Genomic DNA, 23313 nt, shown 5'->3' on the forward strand with positions numbered 1-23313 from the left:
TACCTGTTCCATGTAGATATTTAATAAACACCTGAGTAAATAAAAAGATCATTCTTGTTAGATTCCAGTTTTGTGTTTAAAGCCCAGGTTTGCTCTGCATGAGGGTTTACGGGCACACTGCACCTCACGTGTGTGCGTGTGTGTGTGCGTGTGTGTGTTCACCAGCAGTGACCTGGCAGACCTAAAGGGTCGCAGCGTAAACTCTGGCAGTCGACATAGTGTCTATTCACGTCAATGATTTACACCACGCTGATGTTTTTTTGAGAGAAAAACTGAGCGGTTGTGGCCTTCAGCATATAGGTCAACATGTCATATAGATGAAACACCTACCAGTTAGATAAAATGACTAACCTTCAGAGAGAAGACACTTTGGCACACTTACACTCAGGCAAGCAAAAGACGGGACAGTATGGGAACGGAGAAAAGAGTTTTATTGGTCTAATGGGTGCAATGACGACACGAATCCTATTTAATGATTGAATGATTGATGAATCATATTCAACACGTTGAATTGTATGTACAAGCAACCACTCAACACAAGATATGAATTTGATCATATTTCCTATTATAAATACTTATTTTTTAAGTAATATCTACGTACAGCAAAATTGTTTAAATAGTTTCTCAACGAAATCCCACTTTCAAATTTCCTCGTGGAGATGTTTGAGTGTTGTAGCAATGACCCTTACAGCTGTCATTCACTCACACACACCAGGACTTGTACGTGTGAAACACTAGAGGCCAATCCTGGTTTCATCTAAACTCTTTGATCAGACCAAGAAGCCAACTAAGATGAAAACATATTCACTTTACAAGAGCAGCAATGTGTCCTTTTACTTTTAGTTAACACGTTTCTTTTAGATTGGGTTATATATTGTTCAAAACAAAACTTTGCTTAGTGTTGCATGATGCAGGTTTTTTCTCACTAAAAATACATTTAGTCAACTTATTCTACATTATCATATAAATCTGTCTCTTTAAATGAACAATGAGTATAATGTTCCCCTAAAAACAATGCGTAGACTCCTAGAAAAATAATCCTTCTCACTTATGACCCACTTCTTTTTTTTGTTTTAAATACATAGAAAAATAAAATAGTTTTATATTTAGCTCGCCTTTTCATCCATGTTGGTTTAAAATATTTTGTTCTCCAACAGTTTAAAGTGTTACAACTACATGGAGGGTGATGTTTAAATCCAAGCACCAAACCCAATGATGTCATATTATGTTGCACATGTTTACAATCCAAACTCAAAGTCAAACCCGGTTTCCAGCCTCGTGTCTGGCCACCACTAAGACATGTATAGGCAATTTAAGATGGTCAGACCATTCAGTAATACAGGAGTAATATATTAATATGTATTCACTATTTCAGGCAAATTCCACTGCAGCTTTCCTTGAAATTGACACCAAATAAATAGAAGAAAAATATCCCGAACCACCAACCTCCACAGAGCCTGAAAGTTGAACACATTCAACCTGAATGGCTGAAGAAACTAAAACTCTACATGACTCCAGTAACAAGACGTTTCAGTAACTGGGTTAAGTCTTTAGTGAGGGGAGCAGAGGTGAGCTCTTAACTGATGAGCACACGTGATCCCAGAACCCAAATCCACTCTGGAATACGGGTCATCAGTCCATACTGGGAAGAGAGAACAAAGAGAAACAGATCAGCATCCACACATGCGTTCCGTGTTGTAGATCCTGTTCTCACAAAGGCTGGAAATGACAAACCACCGTGACCTTTTGTGTGCCCACCTGCAGTGTGTGAGGCCAGTAGCCGGTGGTCCGGTTACAGACCCCCAGGGTGGAGACGGCGTGGCGGGCGTACACCTCTGGCTTCGGTACAAACCAGCCCCCTCTTGATGACGGTGTTGAAGAGAGTGGTTGTTGCTCACTCGAGGCTATCTGGTCACATGTACACACATGCGGTATATGACTCAGGGGTAAACAATTGATACCATAACTTATGCAATATTAAAAGACATATTGTGGTTGGCAGTGTACATGTATATTTGGGTTCAGTACACAGACACATGAGGCATCATCTACCTGGAAAGGAGTCAGACTTTGGACAAAGATCCCTTTGCCGCTGTACTCAAGGTGAAGCGCTCTTGAGAAATGATCCATGTAGCCCTGAAATGTGAGGATGAGAAAGGGAAAGAGGATCGTTGTCAGGACAGAAAAATGCGATTGTGGGTTATGTTTGCACTCTGCTTGGAAATATGAGAATATTATTTAATACTATGACAAATCGCATGCTGTGAAAAAGATCTCTACTGGATCTGCGAGAGGCAGATTGCCTCAGTGTTTGGTCTCACAGTGGAGGCAGTGAGGGTCACTCTTCCAGGCAGGGGTTTGGAGCAAGCACCCGATGATATATTGACCACAGCGCCTCTGCTGCGCTCCACCATCCCTGGCAGCACCAACCGGGTCATCAGAGTGGCGACCGCGACGTTCTTATTCACCAAATCCATCAGGCTGTGCTCAGGCATTTCGATCAGGCTCTGAGGGAAAGTCACAGACTCCAGACAGTTCACCAGGAAGCCGATATCTTTGCCCCTCATGGCTTCTTTGATGAGGTTGTTGGCTGCCTTGTCAGAGAAGTTAGCTGGTATGACAACAGTTTCCACCCCGTAGCTTTGGGAGAGCGTTGCAGCGGTGTCTCTGACAGAGGCGAGGTCCTGAGTGACAAAGATAATGCTGACTCCATGCCTGGCCAGCTCCTCTACATAGGCTTTGGCTACAGGCTCTGCTGCACCTGACAGGACAGAGGACAATATGTGTCTATGAAATTCATTGAAGGAATAAGGATGTAGAAAAGAGAACTATATGTATATGTATGTATAACAGCATCATGACCTCAAAACCTGAGATAAAGTTGACTTTGTTCCCAAAATAATTAGCTGACTAATCGATTGCCAATACATTAAACAACAACAATTTTGAATTCATTAGGGGAAACTGGCAAACATTTGCTGGTTCCAGCTTCTCAAATGTCAAATGAATATCCTGCTTGATTAATCCTTTTATCTCGGAAGTATCAGAAAACAGTCAAAATAAATGTTGTTTTGTTTGTTTCAAAGCCCAGGATGACATGTTCAGATTTACTGTTTTAAGAGACAAACACCAAAAAGAAAATAATAAGAACATTTGCATAGTGTCAAATCTGAGAGGCTGAATATTTGGCATTCTTTACTTGATCAATTCCTAAAATAAACCATGCACTCCCGCCGAGATGCCTTGCTGCGTCCTTACCATACACGACAGCCCAGTCTCCAAATCTTTGGGTGAGCTTCTTACTCGGGATAATTCTTGGCAAGAAATGCACCCTGACTAACGTGCAGCAGTCGCCCAGCAGGATTACTGCCCTCCTGGCCACGTAAAGAGCACCGACTAAGGCCAGGGTTTCAATGTAAGGATTGCACGATCGAGAAATTTCTCCATACAAAAACTGAAAGCTGTCAACAGCCGCCATCGTCGACTCTAGTGATGCTGATGCGAGCTTTCTGGCTTAAAAGCTTATTCCGCCGATTTTTACGCTGTATTTTCTAAACGTAGCGTTAACCGGTAACTCAGACGTGTGAACAATACGTGTCGCTGTTCCTACATAGCCAATTTCGGATAAAGGTAAGGGCAGCAGCTCCGACAAAACGTTTCAGCAGGCAGAGACGTCGCCTGTGCAGCACCCGGTAGACGAAGCAAAACATTGAGTCACGTGACTGCGCGTTTCTCTGGTGCTGCATTCGAGACCACGTGAGAAACCCCGACTTTGAAGCATTCACACCAGTCGTGGTTGAATTTTGCGGCAGTTTGTGGATAATTTACACCTATCTACATCTAAACCCCCTGTTTCTTTGTTTTATTTGTGTTCTTATCTACTGCCTAGTGAAATGTATATACTAACTTCCATGAATACTTTTATATAAATCCCCATATGTATTATTTACAGTATGTTCATAATGTTTGTATTTTATTATTGTTTTTGTATTTATTCCATGCAGGATATTTAATGTTCTTTAATGTGTCTTCAATTTAAAAAAAAAATCTAATCATGTTTATTTTACTCGTGAAACACACATTTCCGACGCTAAAAATGCAGCGTGCAGTTTCTTTGGACAACCCACAATGCACCGCAGTTAACACCACTGGACGTTTCCATAGAGACCCGGAGCTTGGTTGCAAGTGCTCCTAAAATGATACCTGGATAAAAGCTTTTACAAGTCCAACAAAGAGGTGACAGGTTTAAAATATACCGCATGCGTCGTCTCTCTGTTCGGACGGTTGTCTTGTGCAGCGGGTAGTCTTTGGTTTCAGTTAGCATGAGGCTAGCTAGTGTTACAACGTCAAGCTAACCGGTTAGACACAATTCACTGGTTTGGGCTGTATCTAAATTAAAAACAATAAAACTCAAAATAGTCAGGTTGGGGGTAAATCATGGACCAATATTTTTTTCTGTTTTAATGAAAACGCCTGTGTAAAACGTTAGTCTTAAGATGTGTTGTTGTCATATGGTACCAGCTGATTAACACACCTGTGTGATGAGCTAAAGAGCCAACACGTCTGAGCAATACAACCAAGGAGGTATCTGGCGGTTACACTTAAGTAAAAAATACCACTACTATAGTGTAGAAATACTTTGTTACAAGTCCATGCACATGAAAATGAATGAATAACAATGAGGCATTGGATTAAAGGGGAAACAAAAGATATAGACTGACACATACAGACTGGAGCTTAAGCACATTTGTAATGCCTTGTCACACACATTACATAAATCAACCCCATTGACACATGTACATCTATTTTTTAATATTTGTCCTTAGCTAAACTATTGCCTGCTCTATTCCATTTCAAACTACCGCTAAAAACAAGTATGTAGTAAATATGGGTTGGTTTGTAATAGTAATCTGATCAATTTATTTCTCGAGCATGAAAACTTGCAAATGGTGAAGGATAAAATGTGATCGACATAAATGGTATTCAATGGTATAAACGTGATGAACATGTATGTTATTTATAATTTATATTTTGCATATTTAATTTAAGTTGATCAGATATGAAGATACTTGTACATCTGTACATGTTGTACCTTGACTGTTTTTGCACCCAAGCTCTCTTTTCTTTGGTTGAGGATTTTTTTATGACCTATAAAACAAATGAACCATTCACACATTTTTGCAAAGTAGTATGTTCATTTATGGCTGCCCCTCGCTACCTTACATTTGCATATTTTAATCCTAGAAAACCAATCGTTCTATTCTGTCCCATGTTAGGGACCAGCAGTAGAGATGTCTCAGTTGTTAGCTGAAGATGAAGCAGAATTGCAATCACTGCTCAAGCAGTTCCTGAGAAGCATCAACGACAGGATATCTGGCGCTCCATCCACCGAATGTGCTGAAGAGATCCTCCTTCACTTGGAGGAGACGGACAAGAACTTCCACAAGTAAGGCCGCTCGACTCAAATTGTGTAACGTTTACTTTAATGGTCTTGTTTAAAAGTTATTTCTGTTTTAGTGGAATGGACAAAGTATATCCAGTGTCTGACTCCGTTATTGCTCTCCTATCAGTTACGAGTTTGTCAAGTACCTCCGTCAGTATTTGGAGAGCACATTGGGGACTGTGGTGGAGGAGGAGACCAAGAACTTGACCAGAGGGGATGGACAACATGCTGTCGGCTCAGGTCACGACACCCTGATCCATGCCGTCACCCAAAGTACCAGGGACTCAGCTGAGTGAGTGTAGCTCAGACTCTGAGCTTAGCCTCGTCTGTTGTTTTCAGATGTTTATGATTAATTTATTGTGGAGTCCATGACAGATCGAGAGTATTCTTTGAATAGAAGCTGATGTTTTCCAGTGCCATCGACATTGCCCCAGCTGTGGCAAAAATCTTGTTGGTATCTACAATATGTTTCTTGTTTTTTTCCCCCATTGGAATACTGAAATGATACTATGTTAAAATTACAAACTTGCAATATTAGGTATCCCACTTTCAACTATAAATGTAAAACAGTGGTTTTCTATGTTTGGAGGGCTTTATGGAATGAGTTTAGTGAAACAATTATTCAGAAATTAAGTGAAGCTAATCATACACTGATTTACACATGCTTCATGGTAGGTACCAGCAGATGATGCAGACCTTGAAAAACACCATGATCATCGTGGTGGAATCTTTAGTCAACAAATTTGAGGAGGACCAGATGAGGAAGGAAGAGATGCACAGAGAGAAGCAGCACAGTCAGGCCAACAGCCAATACACTGACAACTGCTCTGACAGCGACTCATCATTTAATCAGGTGAGAGATGCAGTATCTAGGCTGTCTGGTGGCAAAAAATGGTTGAATTTGATTTATTTATTGCCTTTTTTATATTTCTGTTGATAACTCGCATAAATTGTCAAGATAGTATCTCCATCTCTGGATGGCATTTGTCGCAATTGGTGTCCTCGGGGAGTTTGTTCCTTTACATTGTCGACTGAGAGCTTTTTTTTTTTATTATTTTGGTTTACGATGGATCATAATACTTTGTGTTTCATCTCCATTGTCCTTTCTAGAGTTATGGGTTCATCAGACAAGAGCAGCTGCAAGCTTTGGCTGAACAACTTGACTCCAGCAGGCCCAAAGAGGTAGAAGGTCTCACTTACACATACATTATGATGGTGTATGTCTCTGGTATAGTTTTTGTCAGTGCGCTGGAGTCATGTGATGCACTGTGTCATAGATCAGCAGTTTCCAACCCTGGGGTTGAGATCCAAACAAGCGGTTGTTTTACTTAATTCATTCAGCCTTCTATTATTTTCATGCTCACCAATTTTTGCTTTAAGAAGTAGTGAAGTATCTGTTTGTTAAAGTCATTCTCCATTGAGAGATCAACAAATTATGTTGATTTAATTGAGCTGTTATTCCTGTAATTCGACTAGTAAGTAATTTAACTAGTTATCCAACTAGCTTTGAAAGAAGATGGCATCACCATTCTTAACCCTGCCAACAAAGTTTGTTGATCGTGTTTCGCTAACTGTTAAAAGTGGCCCTCAATGGGCACACCAGACCTGTCTGCTCAATGATGTCTCGATTTACAAAGTCTGTAAATTACTGCTTTTAATGTGAATACAATTCGCAGTGTAGTTCAGGTGAAGTGATGTAACTCTGTGTAGGTGCGTTGGGAGGCTCTTCAGGCTCTCTGCTGTGCCAATCCATCTGATGTGTTGAGCTGTGAGAGCTGGGGCAGCCTGCGCAGAAATCTCTCTGCAGCTCTGACTGACCCCGACCTCAGCGTGAGTCCTGAGCAACCTAATCTACAAATTGACAATGAATAATAGACAAGTTAATCAATAATAATCATGTCATTTTTATGAACAATTTCAGGCTTTATAATTAATGATAACAAGCAAAGAGAAACGTAGTGTTCGTCATCTTGCCAAACCAGAGAAAACAAGATAACACTGTTTTCCCTAATGACTGAGAGCTAATTGGTAGCAAATATGAAGGCCACTCTCTCAGTAGAGGCTGTAAATCCTGTCTGTAATAACTTGTTTAATTTCCTCTCATTGTATTTTCTCATAATTTAACATTCAGATATTAATGATTCATCACGTGTATTTGACTGTGTGTGTGTGTATGCTGATAACAGATGTTGTTTTCATCAGGATAATGTACTGCAGTTCTTTGCTAAAAGCTTCTCCTCCTCGCCGCTGAATCTGACACGAGAGATCTACACTAGCTTGGGTAAGCTATTATTCTGAATGAGCCGAGTGCATAAGCTGCATTCTTATCTTTCAAGCTATCTAACAGAACATGATTCACAATCATTTTTCAGTTTAAATAAATTTCATTTTAAAAGGGTCAGCCCTTCTTTATTTATGAAGAAACCCTATTTCTCAGCATACCTCTTGTGGTACCTAGCCACACAGATAGTCGTTTTAGTTTTGTGTAAGAATTAATAATTCACAGGCCTCAACGTGGCCTGTTTTCATCCTGACTATCTTGCTTTACAGTATACAGTTGGTTTTGAGAATGTTAAAGGATAACTTTAATATTTTTGCACCCTATTTTTTTTTATGTATGTGTGTTACTATGTATAATGGGGACAACAATTATTGATTGTATTTGCCACTGGCAGACCCAGACCTAAATTGACCTAAATTGACAGCGAGGAGTTGCCCGAGCGATGACGTCGCCAGTTGTTTAGCAGCTGCAGGCTCCAGCGTGCAGGTTGAAAAATATCAAAGTTATCCTTTAAAGACTTTGTATTGTCAAATTAAGAACATTTTAACTCTAAATGGATCATGTATATGAACTGTTAATAAACACCACTATTATCTTGCATATAATACATAGTTTGAAAGAAGTAATAATTGCTTTTTGATGTGCAGCTAAAAGTGTGGAGTCAAGTTTTGTGTCTCAAAAGCTGAGCTTTCCAACTGGCTCAGCCGCCATCGACATCAACAGACCTGAGATCAGTCGTCTCCTCAAACAGGTATCTCATGTTTTGTCTTACAGTATTTAAAGTGCATCAGCATACAAATACATTTGAGCTTTCTCTCTCTTTCCGTCTGTTTTGCCTCAGATTCGATTGATGAATGACTTTCAAAAGGAGGTGACGAATTTTTGGATCCGCCACCCTGAGAAGTGAGTTTTTACCCTAATAAGTCTTTACCCCAATTTTAATGAAAATGTTTAGAGATATATGTTCAGCATGCTGCAACGGTTCCCCACATGATGTATCCTTGTCCAAATCTACGTCACTTTTCATTATTATTTTGAGAATTATGGCATATATTGAGAACATTTGTTGTCGTTATATTTCTACCCGGCTTTAGATATATGGAGGAAGTTATAGAGAGCACCCTCTACCTGCTGTCCTTCCATTACGAACATGGCTCGGCCTCAGCTGGGACAGAGAAAGCCCTGGAACCCATTCATCTATTGGCCTTGCTGGATATTAAAGCAACCTGGTTTAAAAAGTGGATGGTGTGTATTGCAAATGAACAGACGTTTTTGCAAAGTGTATTTTTGTATATACACTATTGTATTTGTGTTGCTCAAAAGTCTCTTCATCTAGTTCTCTCTTGTTCATGTCATGTACTCCATCTCATATATTCTCTTTCAACCTGATCTGTTTCACTCCCGCTCTCTCAGCATGGATGCTACAGTAGGACTGTGGTTCTCAGACTCCTGGAGAGAAAACACAAGTCTCTGGTGAGTGATTCAGTCCTTCATTAATATCTCTCACTGACTTCTTTGTACTTCTGAATCATCGAGGAAACGACTAGCGAAATGAGAATTACATTTCTTTTAAACCCATCATCTCATTTAGACACCAGAAATGATTGCACTGTAGATTACATTCAAGAAAGACACAACTATGCATGAATTAGGAAATGGCAGGAATTTGTAACAAATACCTGGTAATATGTATATATATATATAATATAATGTAAGTACACAACTCAAAAAAATGGAACACCTAGGTTTTGCCAATTTTAGATACTATTATTGTTATACTATTCATATGTGTGTGTGTGTTTCACATAGCCAAACAGAGATCAATGTTTGAGTCTTTGAGACAAAGGGTGTCACTTGAACATTTTATAATTGATTGTTAAATCCTGAACCTCCCTCTCATCTCTCACTCTGACTTTAGAGAGGATTACTGTGGAATCACCACTGAAACTTCCTCTAAAGTAAATGTCAAATAAATCCACCAAAGGCACTGTAAGCCAAAACTACTCTTGCATTGCAGTCCATTAAAATTCCCTACAATGCTACAGGATTTAGATTAAACCGAACCGCTCTCGCCTTAAAAGTCTTGATTAAGAGGATCGATAAGAGGAGGTTGCATTGACATTCTATATTCTTCAGGTAAGCCTGTGGTTTTTTGATATGTTTATAGCAACATCCACATTTGCCGCAGCAGTTGTGTTGTCATTTATACCAATCAGGTGTTTGAAGAAACCACAATAACATGCATTGTGTTCCCTTTTTTTTGTATTTTCAGATCGTTGCAGCCCTTCAGCAGTGTATCCATTACAGTGAGTCCTGTGAACATTTCACTAACGAGACAACTGATCCCCAGTCAGCAGAGCCGCAGAGCACTGGTAAGTAAAATTGAAAGTCATGATTTCTTCAACAGGTTTATGTACTTTCTCAGGCATTTCTGAATACTAATTTCCATTCTCACTCTCTCTGTGGTAAACATCAGCACATTTGCAGTAATGCTGATTTAATGTGTCCTATGACACAAACCTCAAAAAATACACTCAGCCTGAACAACTGTGAGAGCCTAATGAGAAAGTAATGCTTCATTTGAAACCTGTGGGTGTTAAATGTATTTGTACCTAGTCACTTTGCATTCATTATTTAATCCATCTCCTTCATGCGCACATGCTGCCCCTGCTGTCATTAAATCATCGGGATGCAGAGAAAAACAGTCGAAAGAAGAAATGAGAATGAAAAAAAGAGAAACAAAAGATCTACCAGATGGTTGAGTTGTTTCTTCTATTAGATTAGATGGATTTATTACAAACATATAACAAATAGTGAAAACAAGAATAACCAATAAAAGGAACAGTAAACATATTAAGCAAATTATAAATCAAGAAAATCAATACATAGGTACATAGGCACAAGGAAACACTTTTCAGGTCATACCCCTTTCTATAACTTATACTGAACTTCATTTTGCATCACATATTCACACATTATCATCTTAATATATCAAACAAAATAAAAAAGCAAACACTGAAGAACATTAATTACAGGAATGGAATGAATCAAAATTGTGGACATCGATTAGACTTCTTTGCGTTTCACTTATTTATAACTTAAGTTACTTGCAAATGTCAAAAGTTAAAGGTACGCTGTTGAGTATGTGATGTACAGAATAGTACATTTGGGGAAGAAGAGCATGCTGTCATTAAAAGTTCCATAGCTTGACTGTAAAATGCACCAAAAACCATCGAGCTGCACATTTAATTGTGAACATTTCATAAACGAGAGGAAATGGGAATGCTCGTGTCTGTGTTTTATCTCCTGTAAGCCAGCCGGGTGCTCGAGCCTGAATATATTGACCTTGTCTTGGATGAGTAGAGATACTCCGACATGCTGTCAATGATACACTCCTCATAAAAGAATGTTTTTTTTTTTCTGAGCTGTGCTTCTTTTGGGATTTTCTGCATCCAGAGGCACTGCAGTCTTTTTTTTAAATTTGTCAATCTCATTCTATTAGAGAAGCTTTCGATATGAAATGTATTTTAACTGTCTGTCCGCCACAGCATCACAAGGTTTCCATATTAAACTGAAACCACAAATAAGACAAACAACATCTATTCAAATACTAATCAGTCCTGGTCATGCAAACTGATTCTACCACTTTACAACCGCTCTTATTTTCAATCTATGTTTTGCACCACTACGAGAGGTTTTGCAGAGTGAGTTAGCCATTGGATAGAAAAGGACATCATTTTACCTTTGTACCTTGTTTTGTTTTTTGTTTTGTTACTTCCTCATTTTCTCTCCGTGTTTCAGATTCAGTCCAGAGGAGTGTTTACACCGGAAACGAGCTTGAATATGCCTTCTTTGTCCACTCGCTGTGTGTCCTGGGTAAACTTCTCATCTACACCAATGGCAGGAAGCTCTTTCCCATCAGAGTGAGGAAGCGCAAAGGTACGACACTAGACTGTTCTGGAAACAGTTTTAAACGTCTGTCACAAGCATGTAGAAACACCATCTAATATTCGTCATAACTATTTCTCTAAAAGTAGTTTAGGATTTTTGTCTGGAGTAAAAGTAATAGTTTTTACTTTTTAGGAAGTATGCACAATCGCTGTCTGGCAGGTTATTAGGTACACCTTCATTTCGGTCCGTTAAATATGAAGCTACATTCTGCAGCGAGTTTGTTTAACACAGCACAAAAACTGGTCCTGTGAACTGGGAAATGGCTAGTCTGCCTCTGTCCAAAGGCTCTGCTCTCAAGATCCCTAATTAATGTGCTATATGTTTATGGTTTAATCTGTTTTTGTGCAGATTACACCAACTAGATGTAATGCAATATAATAAGGGTAATAATATAAAGGGCGTTGTTTGATCTATTTACAGTTTCTGTGCTAACTGGCTGCTGGCTGTACATCGAGCTTCATGTATTTACCATAAGATGTTTACTTACAACTAAACGATTAGGCATAATTCCTTAAAAATGTCAAACTATAACTTAATATGAATACGTCGCAAAAATTAACATTTTTGTATAAATTACTGCACTTTTAATAGCCTTAAATTCTTGAAAAGGTTACACTGGGTAAGTAATTCATATCCAAAGGTAATTTTGTGAGGGAAGTGTTCCTTTAATGTCTAAACCTCGTAAAGAGCTGAATCCTGTTGATTGTCTATTCTTGGCAGGAATTGACTCATGCTTTGGATGAGAGACGCGGAGTTAAAGATAATCTCATCTGATCAGTTTACCACTCCCTCCAGTCTTCTCTTTTTTTTTAGTAACTTTATGCCCATTTTAATTACTAATAAAGTTATGTAATGGTGTGAATGATACCGAGGTAGGCCATTAAAAACAGACTCATTGTCTGCTGCCATGCCCTTCTATAACCATTAATGACTCATATTCCAACTCACTCTCTGGAGGCAATCAAACCACTGATGTCAGAGTAGTTCATATTGATCATAACGCCCACTATTTGTGTCATAATATGCGTCAGTTCCAATCTAAGTTTCCATTGAAGTTTGGATTTTTGTATTTACTTTTAAAAAAAAACAGCTCATCTTTACATAAGAGAACCTGAAACCAGCTAAATGTTGTTTCTTAATAAATTAACAGTTTAGTATTTATCAAAAAATTTTGATTTACAGATTGATTGATTTGTCAATTAAGTGCAGTTTATTACAACACACATGATGTGATTCATTTATTTTGCTGTCAGGTCATTTTTAAACAGAACAGATACTAAAACTCATCCCAGACACAAAAGTTGTAGCCAACTGTGCAGCAAGATGATCCTTGTTTTCAAGGTCACCAAAACTAGACGTGGACTATTTCCATCCCAGCACCATAAACTGCCTTTCATCCTGTCCCTGGGTAACCTCGACTGATTCACATATTTATCTTGTTCCATTTCAGATCCAGTCAGCCTGACGGACCTGGTTGTCATCCTGATTAAAATCATGTACCAACACCCCAAACCTCCGCACAGTGACAGCTCATACACAGGTGGGGCCCCACACACTCACACACGGATATGAACTACGTCAAGCAGTTCACGCTCCCTCCCTGTTTTTTTGTGCAGACGTTCAGTCTGGAATCAGGGGACTAAAGGAACACAGTGACCCTCCTTATGAGGCGTAACAGCATTCCTCAGACCATATCTTTTATCTCTTAACCTCGTACTGAGTCATGCGACACTGTGGTTGTCTCCTGGAAGACCTTGCTTTATTGCCCCATTCATTCTCTTGAATTACACTGCAGCAGTTTCCTTGCCAGTGATCAATAGTGTCCCCTACCTTGACTTTGTCAGATGAGGATCATCTCTTTCGGCTGCTGCCGAGAGTCACGCTGAGCAAATCATAGATTTATTTTAATATCTACCGCCACAACGTTGAAGATCACGTAACACAAGTTGTGAGAGGATGTTCTTAATAATAATATAATGTTTCAGAATATAATGCTATAATATAGTAGTCGGTGTAGAATGTAAGTATGTCTTTGAGATTTCAATTTAATTCATTTAAATCTCTAGGAGCCAATGTTTAAGTGGAATACATTATTGTCACAAAAATAATGAAACTTTTAACACATCTTTGTAATTGTTCCCAAAACGTGACTTACATTATTTCTGTCTTTTTGGTTTTAACTCACACTTTCCAGTGAAGATTAATGTTCACAAAAGGTTTTCAAGAGTTATGAGTGTGTTAGTGGAGGGAGAACTACCGTATACAGAACTTAATTCTTGCTTTACTTAAAGTATCAAAAGCCAAATAACTCATTATGAAGAATTACTTTTTTCATATTGTGAAATGAATATATATAATATTGTTTTATAGTTACTGGTGACTTAACGTACTGGCAGCATTCTAATGTTGGGATCGAGCCAACTTGAACAATTTTACATACTACAGAGTAGTTCGGCAAAGGCAATGTGGCGTGGCAAGCCTTACTGTTGAGCACAGTATATATATATATATATATATATATATATATATATATATATATATATATATATATATATATATATATAGTTATTTTCCATAATTGGAGTGTAAAGTATTGTTTGTAATGGCTTCGTTTCAAGTTCATTGTTATAGAACCTGTGTCCAGGGTGATCAGATTGATACTGGAGATACAGGCAAAAAACATCACTCCATGTTAAAACACACTCACGATGTATAAATATATATCATATTTTCAGTCTAGAAAAACTGACAAATCAACTGTCTAGACAAAATTTGATTCCCAGGTTTTCAACAAATGGGGCGCTATCAGTAAAACAACATGTTGAGTGACAGTTTTAAAGGAAAACAATTGCATGATATATAGACATGCAGGCATTCTTTTAAATAGTATGTGTGTGTTCAGACTCCCTGTCGCCCAGCTGTCTGGCGATGGAGGTGCTGTGGATGCTGTGTGAGAGGACCGAGTGTGCTGCAGAGTGTCTCTACCAGACCCCGGTAATAGAGACACTGCTGGCTCCTGTTATCGCTTTGCTCGATGGACAGCAGGTGAAACACAAACACTTTTTGTTTTAATAAAGACGTGGGTAGAATAGACCACAGTTTGCAGAGACATACCCCAAACAGATTCATAAAAAACAAATAGACGCATGCAGACATTTTGATATTGAGAGTTTCTCGTGTCAATAAGCAGGTTAACTAGATCTAGCATTCCATGTTAAGACTAACAAAACATCCATTTATATATTATAATGAGCTTACAGTCATTACCTTGACAAGCCTGTCATATTGCCGTGACCCTTTTATAACATAAATAAGTTGGTCTATAACTTTCTAGTAATAAACATTCTATTTCAGGGATTTTTACAACCTGCTACGATTACAATTCTGAGGAAGACAATCAATACTTTCATTTTAATTTTTACCTCTGCTGTTAACTCAGTTTTATAGATGATTTGACAATTTCAGTCATAATAACTTCTTTGCCCTTTTGCCTTTACTCTATCATCCATTACAGCGGCGAACTGTGCATTTCAGCAAAAAAACAGTTACATAGCCAGTATTACATTACAACATTTCCGTAATCCTCTGTGTGAAAGGCGTCATCAGTACACAAGCAAGTCATCAGTTAATCCACCAGCAAGGTAACTTTTTGGTTCTAGGTTGAAGCTAGACGTTTCTAGTACGTAGCTCTTTGTGCCCCACTGACCAATCACAGTGCATCCTAATGGTCACACTGGGCCACTGACCAATCATATACATCCACGCCATTTCGCAGGCCCTGCACGTCAAAGAATCCGCCCAGCTTGTCAAACTAAAGATCTGATTTGTTGAAGTCCATGACAATCAACCACAACATCCACTCTAGGTGTACTTTAATCTGCAAAGGCCTGCTTAAGCTGCTTTGCTGACATAGAGACACATGAGAGAAAAAAATCTGATTGGATGAAAGCCCACTGCCCTGAAAAGCAGTGCTGCAGGCTCAAGGCTGAAGGCAGAGCAACAGAGGAAGACCGGATCTGTGCAATGAGAAAATAAGCTGATGGGGAAAACTAATGATAATGTAGTGTATTTGGGAAAAACAATTCAACTATAAAATTTGTGATTCAGCTTGAACTTTGTGATTCAGTTTAGGCCAGCAGTGAAAGCTTAGCTGGCTCTGACGGCCCACCACTGATCCATTAACTTGATTTATTCCCTAAACAGTAACTCTAACTCAACATTAAATGCATAATGTTTGTCCTTAACCTCATTACCATAATCCCATTCTCAACTATAAATGTAAGATCTGTAGCCAGAATGTTATCCTTTACCCCAAACCATGTTTTTGAGCTTGATTCCAACTCAACACCAATATTACCTGTGATTCTACATGCCTCTGAAGCGGTTGGATGATTTTATCTGTTTATTCTCTACGGTTTACAGGCCAAATTAAAATCTCCAGCAGCAGCACTGACTCTCATCGCTGACGTTCTGGCTCGCATCGCAAACACCGACAGAGGATTATCCCTCTTCTTATATGAGAAGAATCTAGTTTTAGCCCACAGTGAGAGGTGAGATGGTGTGATTGAGATATGATTAAAGACGTTGGGTCTTTTGTATCTTTCATGTTAATGAGTGTATATATATATTTTTTATTTGGTGAGAAGACTTTAAGATCGAGTTACGTTTGCGTAACAAATCCTTATATTCGTTTTGTATTTTGTTATAATTGGCTGATCCTGAACATTCCCGAAACAGCAGTTTGTTGCCGTTAATTATTTGGTGTACCTTCCCTGAGAAATGTTGTACACATTAAGCACATCAAAGTTCAATGAAATTAGAGATCTAGTCCAGAGAGGAAAAGCAAAAGCAATACAAATGTGTTGCTTGCAGTTATACAGAAATAATACAACTCCTAGCAGTAGAATGTTTGAAAATAACTAAAAAACAGGAAGGGAAGGTACTTAAAACCTGCCATCACCCAAACAGTTTTCTCAGCAAAGCACCTCATATTACACATATTTTTCTTTGTCCGTTTCCCCTCTCCTCTGCAGAACCTTTCCAGCTCATGTCATTGTACAGTTCACTCTCAGGCTCTTGGAGAAGGAGCTGTCCTCACTAAGTGAATCCGACGGATCTCTTACATCATGTGGAGCCTTTATCTTTGTCTGTAGGCAGATGTACAACACCTGTGAGGGTTTGCAGGTCCTCCGACCCTATGGCCTGCACAAGGCTGTAGCTGCTGCATGGAAAAAGGTACCTGCACTTCATTTCTCAGTACAACAGTGTTCAAACTTTCAGTTTCTACATGGCCAATGACTTGGATTTCCCCTCAGATTTTGAGTGGTTAAATAATAGCCAGATAAAAGTCCTTAAGGGTTTTGGGGAGACAGTATTAGATACAAAAAATAACAGTGGTTAAAATTTGAGGAAGTCTTATGTTTGTTTTGTTAAATGCATCAGATAATTTAACAGTTCTAAGTGAAAGTAATTGATGCAACACAAACAATGAACACATTAAACACCAAGCTATTAAACATTAGAAAAACAGTTATGCATTAGAAACAATTTATTTAGCATCATAATATTGGTGTTGCTGATGAGTTGTTACAGGCTGATTCTGTAAATGCCAGAAATGGAAAGCTTGGCTTAACTAATGCCCCCCTCCTCCACCCCTAAACAGCATTGTAAAAGATGGTAGATAAGGGTTGTATCTGAATCATTTATTTCTAGACTATCTAATGGAGGGGTGTCTATTTCTAATGATCAGTTTCACTGGCTAGAATACTCGTGTCATGTTTCTTTTGCCTGATGAATGCCATGAAGAAAAATGCCACCACTGCTTGCAAATGGAGGGAATTAACTAACCATTGTAATCTGCTCCATTTCATTTTCAAAATACTGCTTTTGTCATAACAATGCATCGAAATCAGAAAATGTTTTAGTCTGTACTGAAAAACAAAAGTCAAAATGCAAAACTCGAAACAGAAACAGTTGAATGTGCAACCAAAACCAAAAATAACTCGTGCTGCAATGCAGCTACAGAGGAAACAGAGGAAAGACAAGTAGTGAAACTGCTTCTCTCAGATAAGAGACATCATTGATGTCAGATGGGTATCCGTATTTACAGAATGCAGTCCCACATCACATCGTACCACTCTTTTTCCTCATATATTCATTTACTAAAATGTACTTCTACGAGACAACGCAGTATCATTCTACAATCAGTGTAACACATTTCTCACTCACTTCCTCCTAACTTTACTCCAATGTGTTAAATATTAATTATCAGTTTGCACGTACTGCTCTACTATATGATGTCTGGAATCAAAGTCTCCATCTGTTTTCCATCACAACAACGATGACCTCATTCCACCTGCTTTAAAAAGACACGAACATGGCCCCAACGTTTTTGGCAGGCATCTTAAGGAGACTTGTGATTTTAACTAGATCACAGGGTAAAAAACTGTGAAAGACTTGATTGATTAGAATTACGTCTTTGATCCTGATTTCCAATGTTTCATTGTTCCAACAGTACAGCAATGTGCAGACTAAAGTGAGTCGTAGGAAAGAAGAATACAAAATACAACTTTGTTATAAAATATCCTCGGTGCACCCAGAAATGGTCCATTATCGATCTGTAGGCTTAAGTAAATGTAATCTTCAGTTAAGAATAAATGTTCTTTCATCCTTTCTAGACCAGTTCCTTGTCAGAAAGGGTTTCAACTCCGGTACCTGGAGCCACCGCTGGAACATCCACCCGAGAGCTGCAGAACATGTGAGGCCAGCTTGAGTACTTTATTCAGATCCCTAGAATTAAAGTCGTGATTGATCATAACTCATAAAGTCATAATTGTCACAGTTTAATTTGGCATAATTGTTTTTGTATATAAACTGTTTTTGGAATACATAATATAAAGCCTCCTACAGGGAGCTTGTTTCCTTGCTAAATATGCCTTTAAGTTTATGAAGATAGACAATGTTTTTGGAACAGGTTCACATGGAAGAGAAGACATTTGAAGTAATCACACACCTTTCAATATCATAATATATACCTAAACCAACATACTGTCTGTGTATTGATAACACATCTGTGACAGCTTTTGTAAACAAGCTAATAATACTAAATTAATGTATGTTTTTCATTTAAATCCCAGGTTGAACTATTGTTAATCTCCCAAAATCAGCAATAAAAGATAGTAATTTATCTGCGAAGAAGCTTGTTCACCACCTGTACATTAGGAACTCTCCCCCAATTGTTCACTTGTGTAGTAATTGTTTTTAAGTGACTTATATAGCACTGCAGCCCTCTCTCTCTCTCTCTGACTTTGGAACAGGCTCATCTGGGAGGAGACGTTATTGGACAGCCTGCTAAACTTTGCTGCAACTCCTAAAGGCCTGCTGCTGCTCCAGCAGACAGGAGCCATCAATGAATGTGTCTCCTACATGTTCTCTCGCTTCACGAAAAAACTACAGGTACGGAACACTGCACTTTAAAATGCTATACAACAAACTGTGGATTATTATAATTTGGTATTAAAAATAGTGCTCAAAAGGTCTTTTATTTCATAATTTGCATGTATCTATGCCCAGTAAGTTTATATGTGAAGCTTCTATTGAGGGATTGAATGAAGCTTTGAATGTCAGTCATCAAATTAATTCTGGGACTGCTATCTATCTTTTTTCAATACATTTAGACTTTTTGACTTTACTACGCTCTGGAGTTGTAAGAAATGGAGCTGGAGAAATGTTTTGATCAGACAAGTTGGAAACAATCTTTTGCAGCCACAGAGCCTCCTCTGATTCGCTCAGTGTGTGTGTGAAGAGGCTGAGCCCCGGACTCTGCGAAACACGCTGCTGCAGAATAGAGGCGAAACCCTCATTAGTGTAGTCTGAACTGTGAGTGTGGAGAAACATAAGGGTTTAAAATGAAGTAACAATAAAACAATACAATAAAAAACAATAAAAGCTTCAGATTCAGAAATGCCTTGATACCCAGTTTGCTGCTCTCCAAATGCTCTTTCACAGCAACACCCTGCTCCTCACGAGCAAAACTTACTCACAAGCAAACTTACACATCAGTCAAACCTGCAAGATTCACAATCCAGCTGCTGATAACCACTGAAAAGCCCCAGTGGAGAAGTGAGGGAGTTGCATTACTTGCTCAAGGGAACCTCGACCGTGCCATTGATGTAGCACTACTACTAATGTCCTTCTAATTTCTTTCTTCACCCAGTTTCCAATCAATGTGCTTGACTTTGCAGCTGCTGATGTAAGGAATTCCAGATGTTGCCAAAATCAGTTAGTTGTGAAAGCTCTGCTTATAGATATCAAGTTAAATGTAAGCTCGTCAGATAACCGTTATATGTTCATATGAATGAAACACTCACAGCAGAGGTACTGCTCAGTATTGACGCTGATATAGTTTGATGAAACTGTTTCATCAACTTTACGGAATCCCTAAAAGAATTAACGTTGGCAGTGGTTTGGTTTTTAATCCTTCTCGATCACATCAATGTGCCAAAGTAACATTATGCTGTTCAAGTGATTATTTTCCATCTTGACTCGAGTCACAGTAAGCTAACCCCGAAGCCAAGATGCCGGATTACAAAAAAAAAAATAATTACACACACAGACTGTTGCATCGAGTACATTTATCTTTATTGAATTTAAATGTAAATACCATTTGGCTTGAGGAAACACCCGTTGATGGCAATAGATCACACCGTATACCTGTTTCATTTGTTAACACACACACACACACACACACACACACACACACACACACACACACACATATAATTTATAGGTATAAACATATGTACATTTGAATATGTATGTATGCATGCAGTGTTTCGAGGCTTTTGTTTTCTATAATGTCCTACTCTGCAGAACATAATGCATCTTCAAGCCCTTCATTCATTCTGTAGGCCGATATCATCGGCATCCTTATTTTCCTCTGCAGAAGATGTGGTAATTTGTTGCTCCTGCTGCTCCATAAGGCCACAGTCATATTTCTTGAAGACTGTTCAGTATTCATCAGTAGCCTGGAGACAGTTACATGCTGCTTCTCCCTAACGCAGGGTTTAACTTATTAATCTTTGGCCCCTGCATATGCCTTATGTACATAATGTTGTACATTATTCATATTGTAGACTTACTCACTCACACACACACACACACACACACACACACACACACACACACACACACACACACACACCGAGTCTTAGGGTAAACCTTAACGGATCGGCCGTGGGCTACATTTGCTGCCATTGTTTACGTACTCTTGTGAATGCTTCTCTCGTCTGGCATTCCACTTTCATGATGTAATGTAATTATATTTGGGCTATTTTTAGTCGTGACATTGTGTTGTAATTAATGAAGGGCCTGCACACTCTAAAATCAATTTGCAATGACATTTCTCCTTTATGTGCTAAACTACATTGTGTCTTTTCAGGATTCTCGCCGTGTCGTAGCAGTTTGTATAGTAAATCATAAATGTCAAATTAACAGTCCCTGGTTTTCTTTTTTCATTTCTCTATCCTGTTCAAACTTACTCATTCATTTTTGACCGACTCAAGCAAAAAATTAAAAATGAAAAAGTAATGCATATATAGTAAATGTTTTCTGTGTGTTTTTTCTGCAGGTGAGCCGCTGTGAGAAGTTTGGATATGGGGTGATGGTGACACAGGTGGCAGCAACCGCTCCAGGGGTGGCAGCTTTGCACAAATCGGGTACTAAAACATTTACTTGTGCAAACAAACACTTATGTCGGCACACAATAACAACTTGGATTAGAAGTCTGAATGTATTCTATGTTGGCATGGAGCAGCACAGGAAGCCACTCATTTTTCACATGTTTTGTGACGAGATACGTGGATGAAGAAAGAGAAAGACGAGGTGTTAACGGTCAAGTTTTTATGAGGATTTAGGCAGTTTGACAAGAAATGGAAAATAGACTTTAATGTCTTTTTTTTAAAACACTTTTTAAGTCGCGTATTAAATCATATCCGAACACATTCCATAAATTAGATACATACGTTAGGCTGTAAAGTGCTCAGACACAGATAGTGGAATACAACCAACACAATTTGTAAGTAATTACGATGGAAAATACAACAGAAACCACTTATAGTGATCATGGTTACAATGATTAACCGCTTATATGGATCAGTTTGAGTATTGTTATACATGAAAACATATGGAAAAAGCATTTTGTTTTGCTATACTCCCACGATACTTTGCCTTGCAGTTACCCGTCTGCTTCCAGCTGGCTACCTGAGGCTGGTGTTGCGTGCACATTGAAATAGTGACGGGAAAATAAAAAATAATCTCTTAATGATAAACATAGTCTCCTTAAAGAGATGCCAAAGAGATGCATCAGCGAACCTTAGTGTTCCTCAGGCAACCTTGTATAGTCTAGTAACAACAAGAAACCAGTGATGGAGACAGAAAATGAATCAGCTGAAGGTGCTTTTCTTCAGCTGATTCAGTTTCTGTCTCCTGTCTTGTGGTTGAAGCCACTCTTGAAACAGCTGTACTATATTTTGAAACTGTCAATCATATCCAGTAAACAGCGAATCTTTCCATTTCATTTGTTTGTATTCATGTATTAAATGTATAAATGCCAATTAGATGAAATATATGCATTATAAATAAATACAATGAAAAATACATTCGGGTTTTAATAAGTATGGGCCTGTAGTGATCAATTTAATCCAGACAGATGTGATCATACACATCCATAATCTAACCACTGGCTTGATGATGTGTTGCAGGTTTTGTCCAGGCACTGGTAGTGGAGCTGTGGTCTGTTCTTGAGTGCGGCAGTGAAGATGTCGGGGTGGTCCGTCCCAAACCCACACCTATGGACCCCCTAGACAGGAGCTGCCTCAAGGTATTGTGTGCATATGTGTGTGTGTGTCTGAGTGACTCAGAGTCTCATTTTACATAAGCCTGTATGTTCTGAAACAGGATCAAACTGAATTGATTGACTATAAATGTGGCCGTTCGTGTCGGAGCTCAAGCTCAGGCAGGACTGAAGGGCATTTCACTCTTAGTTTCTGAGTATTTCAAACCTTATTATTATTCCCCTTTGCATATGGCTGCTCCTCAATTTGGTACAAGTTTGGACTGAATTTTCAGGTTCAGTCTAGGACAGGATCCAACTTTCTTTTGGACCTCAAGAGTGTGTGTGTGTGCGTGTGCGTGTGCGTGTGTGTGTGTGTGTGTTAGTGTGTGATGCTAGCCTCTGACAGGAGCCAAGTCGTCTCCCTCTCTCATTGAAACTAGCCATGTGAATACGGGCAGCCAGTGAAGTGTGAGCTGTGACCTGCCACTGGTGACTTTAAAGCCTGCCTTATCAGTGGGTCAGCTGCCAGGTTACGCACACAGTCAGACCTACAAGTCCATCTCAGCCAGAACTGTTGCCACCACAATAGTGCAATTAAAATGTGTGCGATGATGTTAATGCTTAAACAAACTAAATATGTAGCACAGACTTACTAAAGCTGCATTTTTGGCAAATTAGCTCTAATGTCTCCAGAGTTGTATGGCAATGTGTCGCATTAAGGGCATTTTCACTTTTTGTGAGTTTCGAATTTTGTTTAATGTTTAGTATTCATTTTTGTGTTGGAATACATTAAAAACGCATGCA

The 23313-nt window shown here is 38.8% G+C and overlaps 2 protein-coding genes across 3 annotated transcripts in view; one reads left to right on the plus strand and one right to left on the minus strand.

The window, feature by feature from the left end:
- Positions 1-423: 423 nt before the first annotated feature.
- On the minus strand, positions 424-3678 carry hsdl1 (hydroxysteroid dehydrogenase like 1). Its single transcript, XM_068577127.1, has 5 exons — positions 3259-3678; positions 2322-2761; positions 2053-2136; positions 1759-1908; positions 424-1642 (listed from the first exon to the last, which is right to left on the minus strand). The coding sequence occupies exons 1-5, from the start codon at positions 3476-3478 to the stop codon at positions 1577-1579; spliced, it is 960 nt and encodes a 319-aa protein (XP_068433228.1). The 5' UTR covers positions 3479-3678; the 3' UTR covers positions 424-1576.
- A 455-nt stretch (positions 3679-4133) lies between these two features.
- tbc1d32 (TBC1 domain family, member 32) overlaps positions 4134-23313 on the plus strand; it is a 64890-nt gene continuing 45710 nt past the window's right edge. For both annotated transcript variants that reach the window (XM_068577413.1, XM_068577414.1), the window contains exons 1-21: positions 4134-4236; positions 5277-5446; positions 5571-5735; positions 6119-6296; positions 6554-6625; positions 7154-7273; positions 7646-7724; positions 8372-8475; positions 8566-8627; positions 8819-8969; positions 9138-9197; positions 9997-10096; positions 11526-11663; positions 13126-13215; positions 14578-14720; positions 16098-16225; positions 16709-16910; positions 18353-18432; positions 18992-19130; positions 21304-21391; positions 22436-22554. In XM_068577413.1, the coding sequence (XP_068433514.1) occupies positions 5292-5446; positions 5571-5735; positions 6119-6296; positions 6554-6625; positions 7154-7273; positions 7646-7724; positions 8372-8475; positions 8566-8627; positions 8819-8969; positions 9138-9197; positions 9997-10096; positions 11526-11663; positions 13126-13215; positions 14578-14720; positions 16098-16225; positions 16709-16910; positions 18353-18432; positions 18992-19130; positions 21304-21391; positions 22436-22554 (2373 nt within the window). In that variant the 5' untranslated portion in view covers positions 4134-4236; positions 5277-5291. The remainder of the gene's footprint in view (positions 4237-5276; positions 5447-5570; positions 5736-6118; positions 6297-6553; positions 6626-7153; positions 7274-7645; positions 7725-8371; positions 8476-8565; positions 8628-8818; positions 8970-9137; positions 9198-9996; positions 10097-11525; positions 11664-13125; positions 13216-14577; positions 14721-16097; positions 16226-16708; positions 16911-18352; positions 18433-18991; positions 19131-21303; positions 21392-22435; positions 22555-23313) is intronic.

The sequence above is a fragment of the Clinocottus analis genome, unplaced genomic scaffold, assembly GCF_023055335.1.
Source record: "Clinocottus analis isolate CAN_PGR_092001 unplaced genomic scaffold, fCliAna1.0.p SCAF_15, whole genome shotgun sequence".
NCBI classification, from domain to species: domain Eukaryota; kingdom Metazoa; phylum Chordata; class Actinopteri; order Perciformes; family Cottidae; genus Clinocottus; species Clinocottus analis.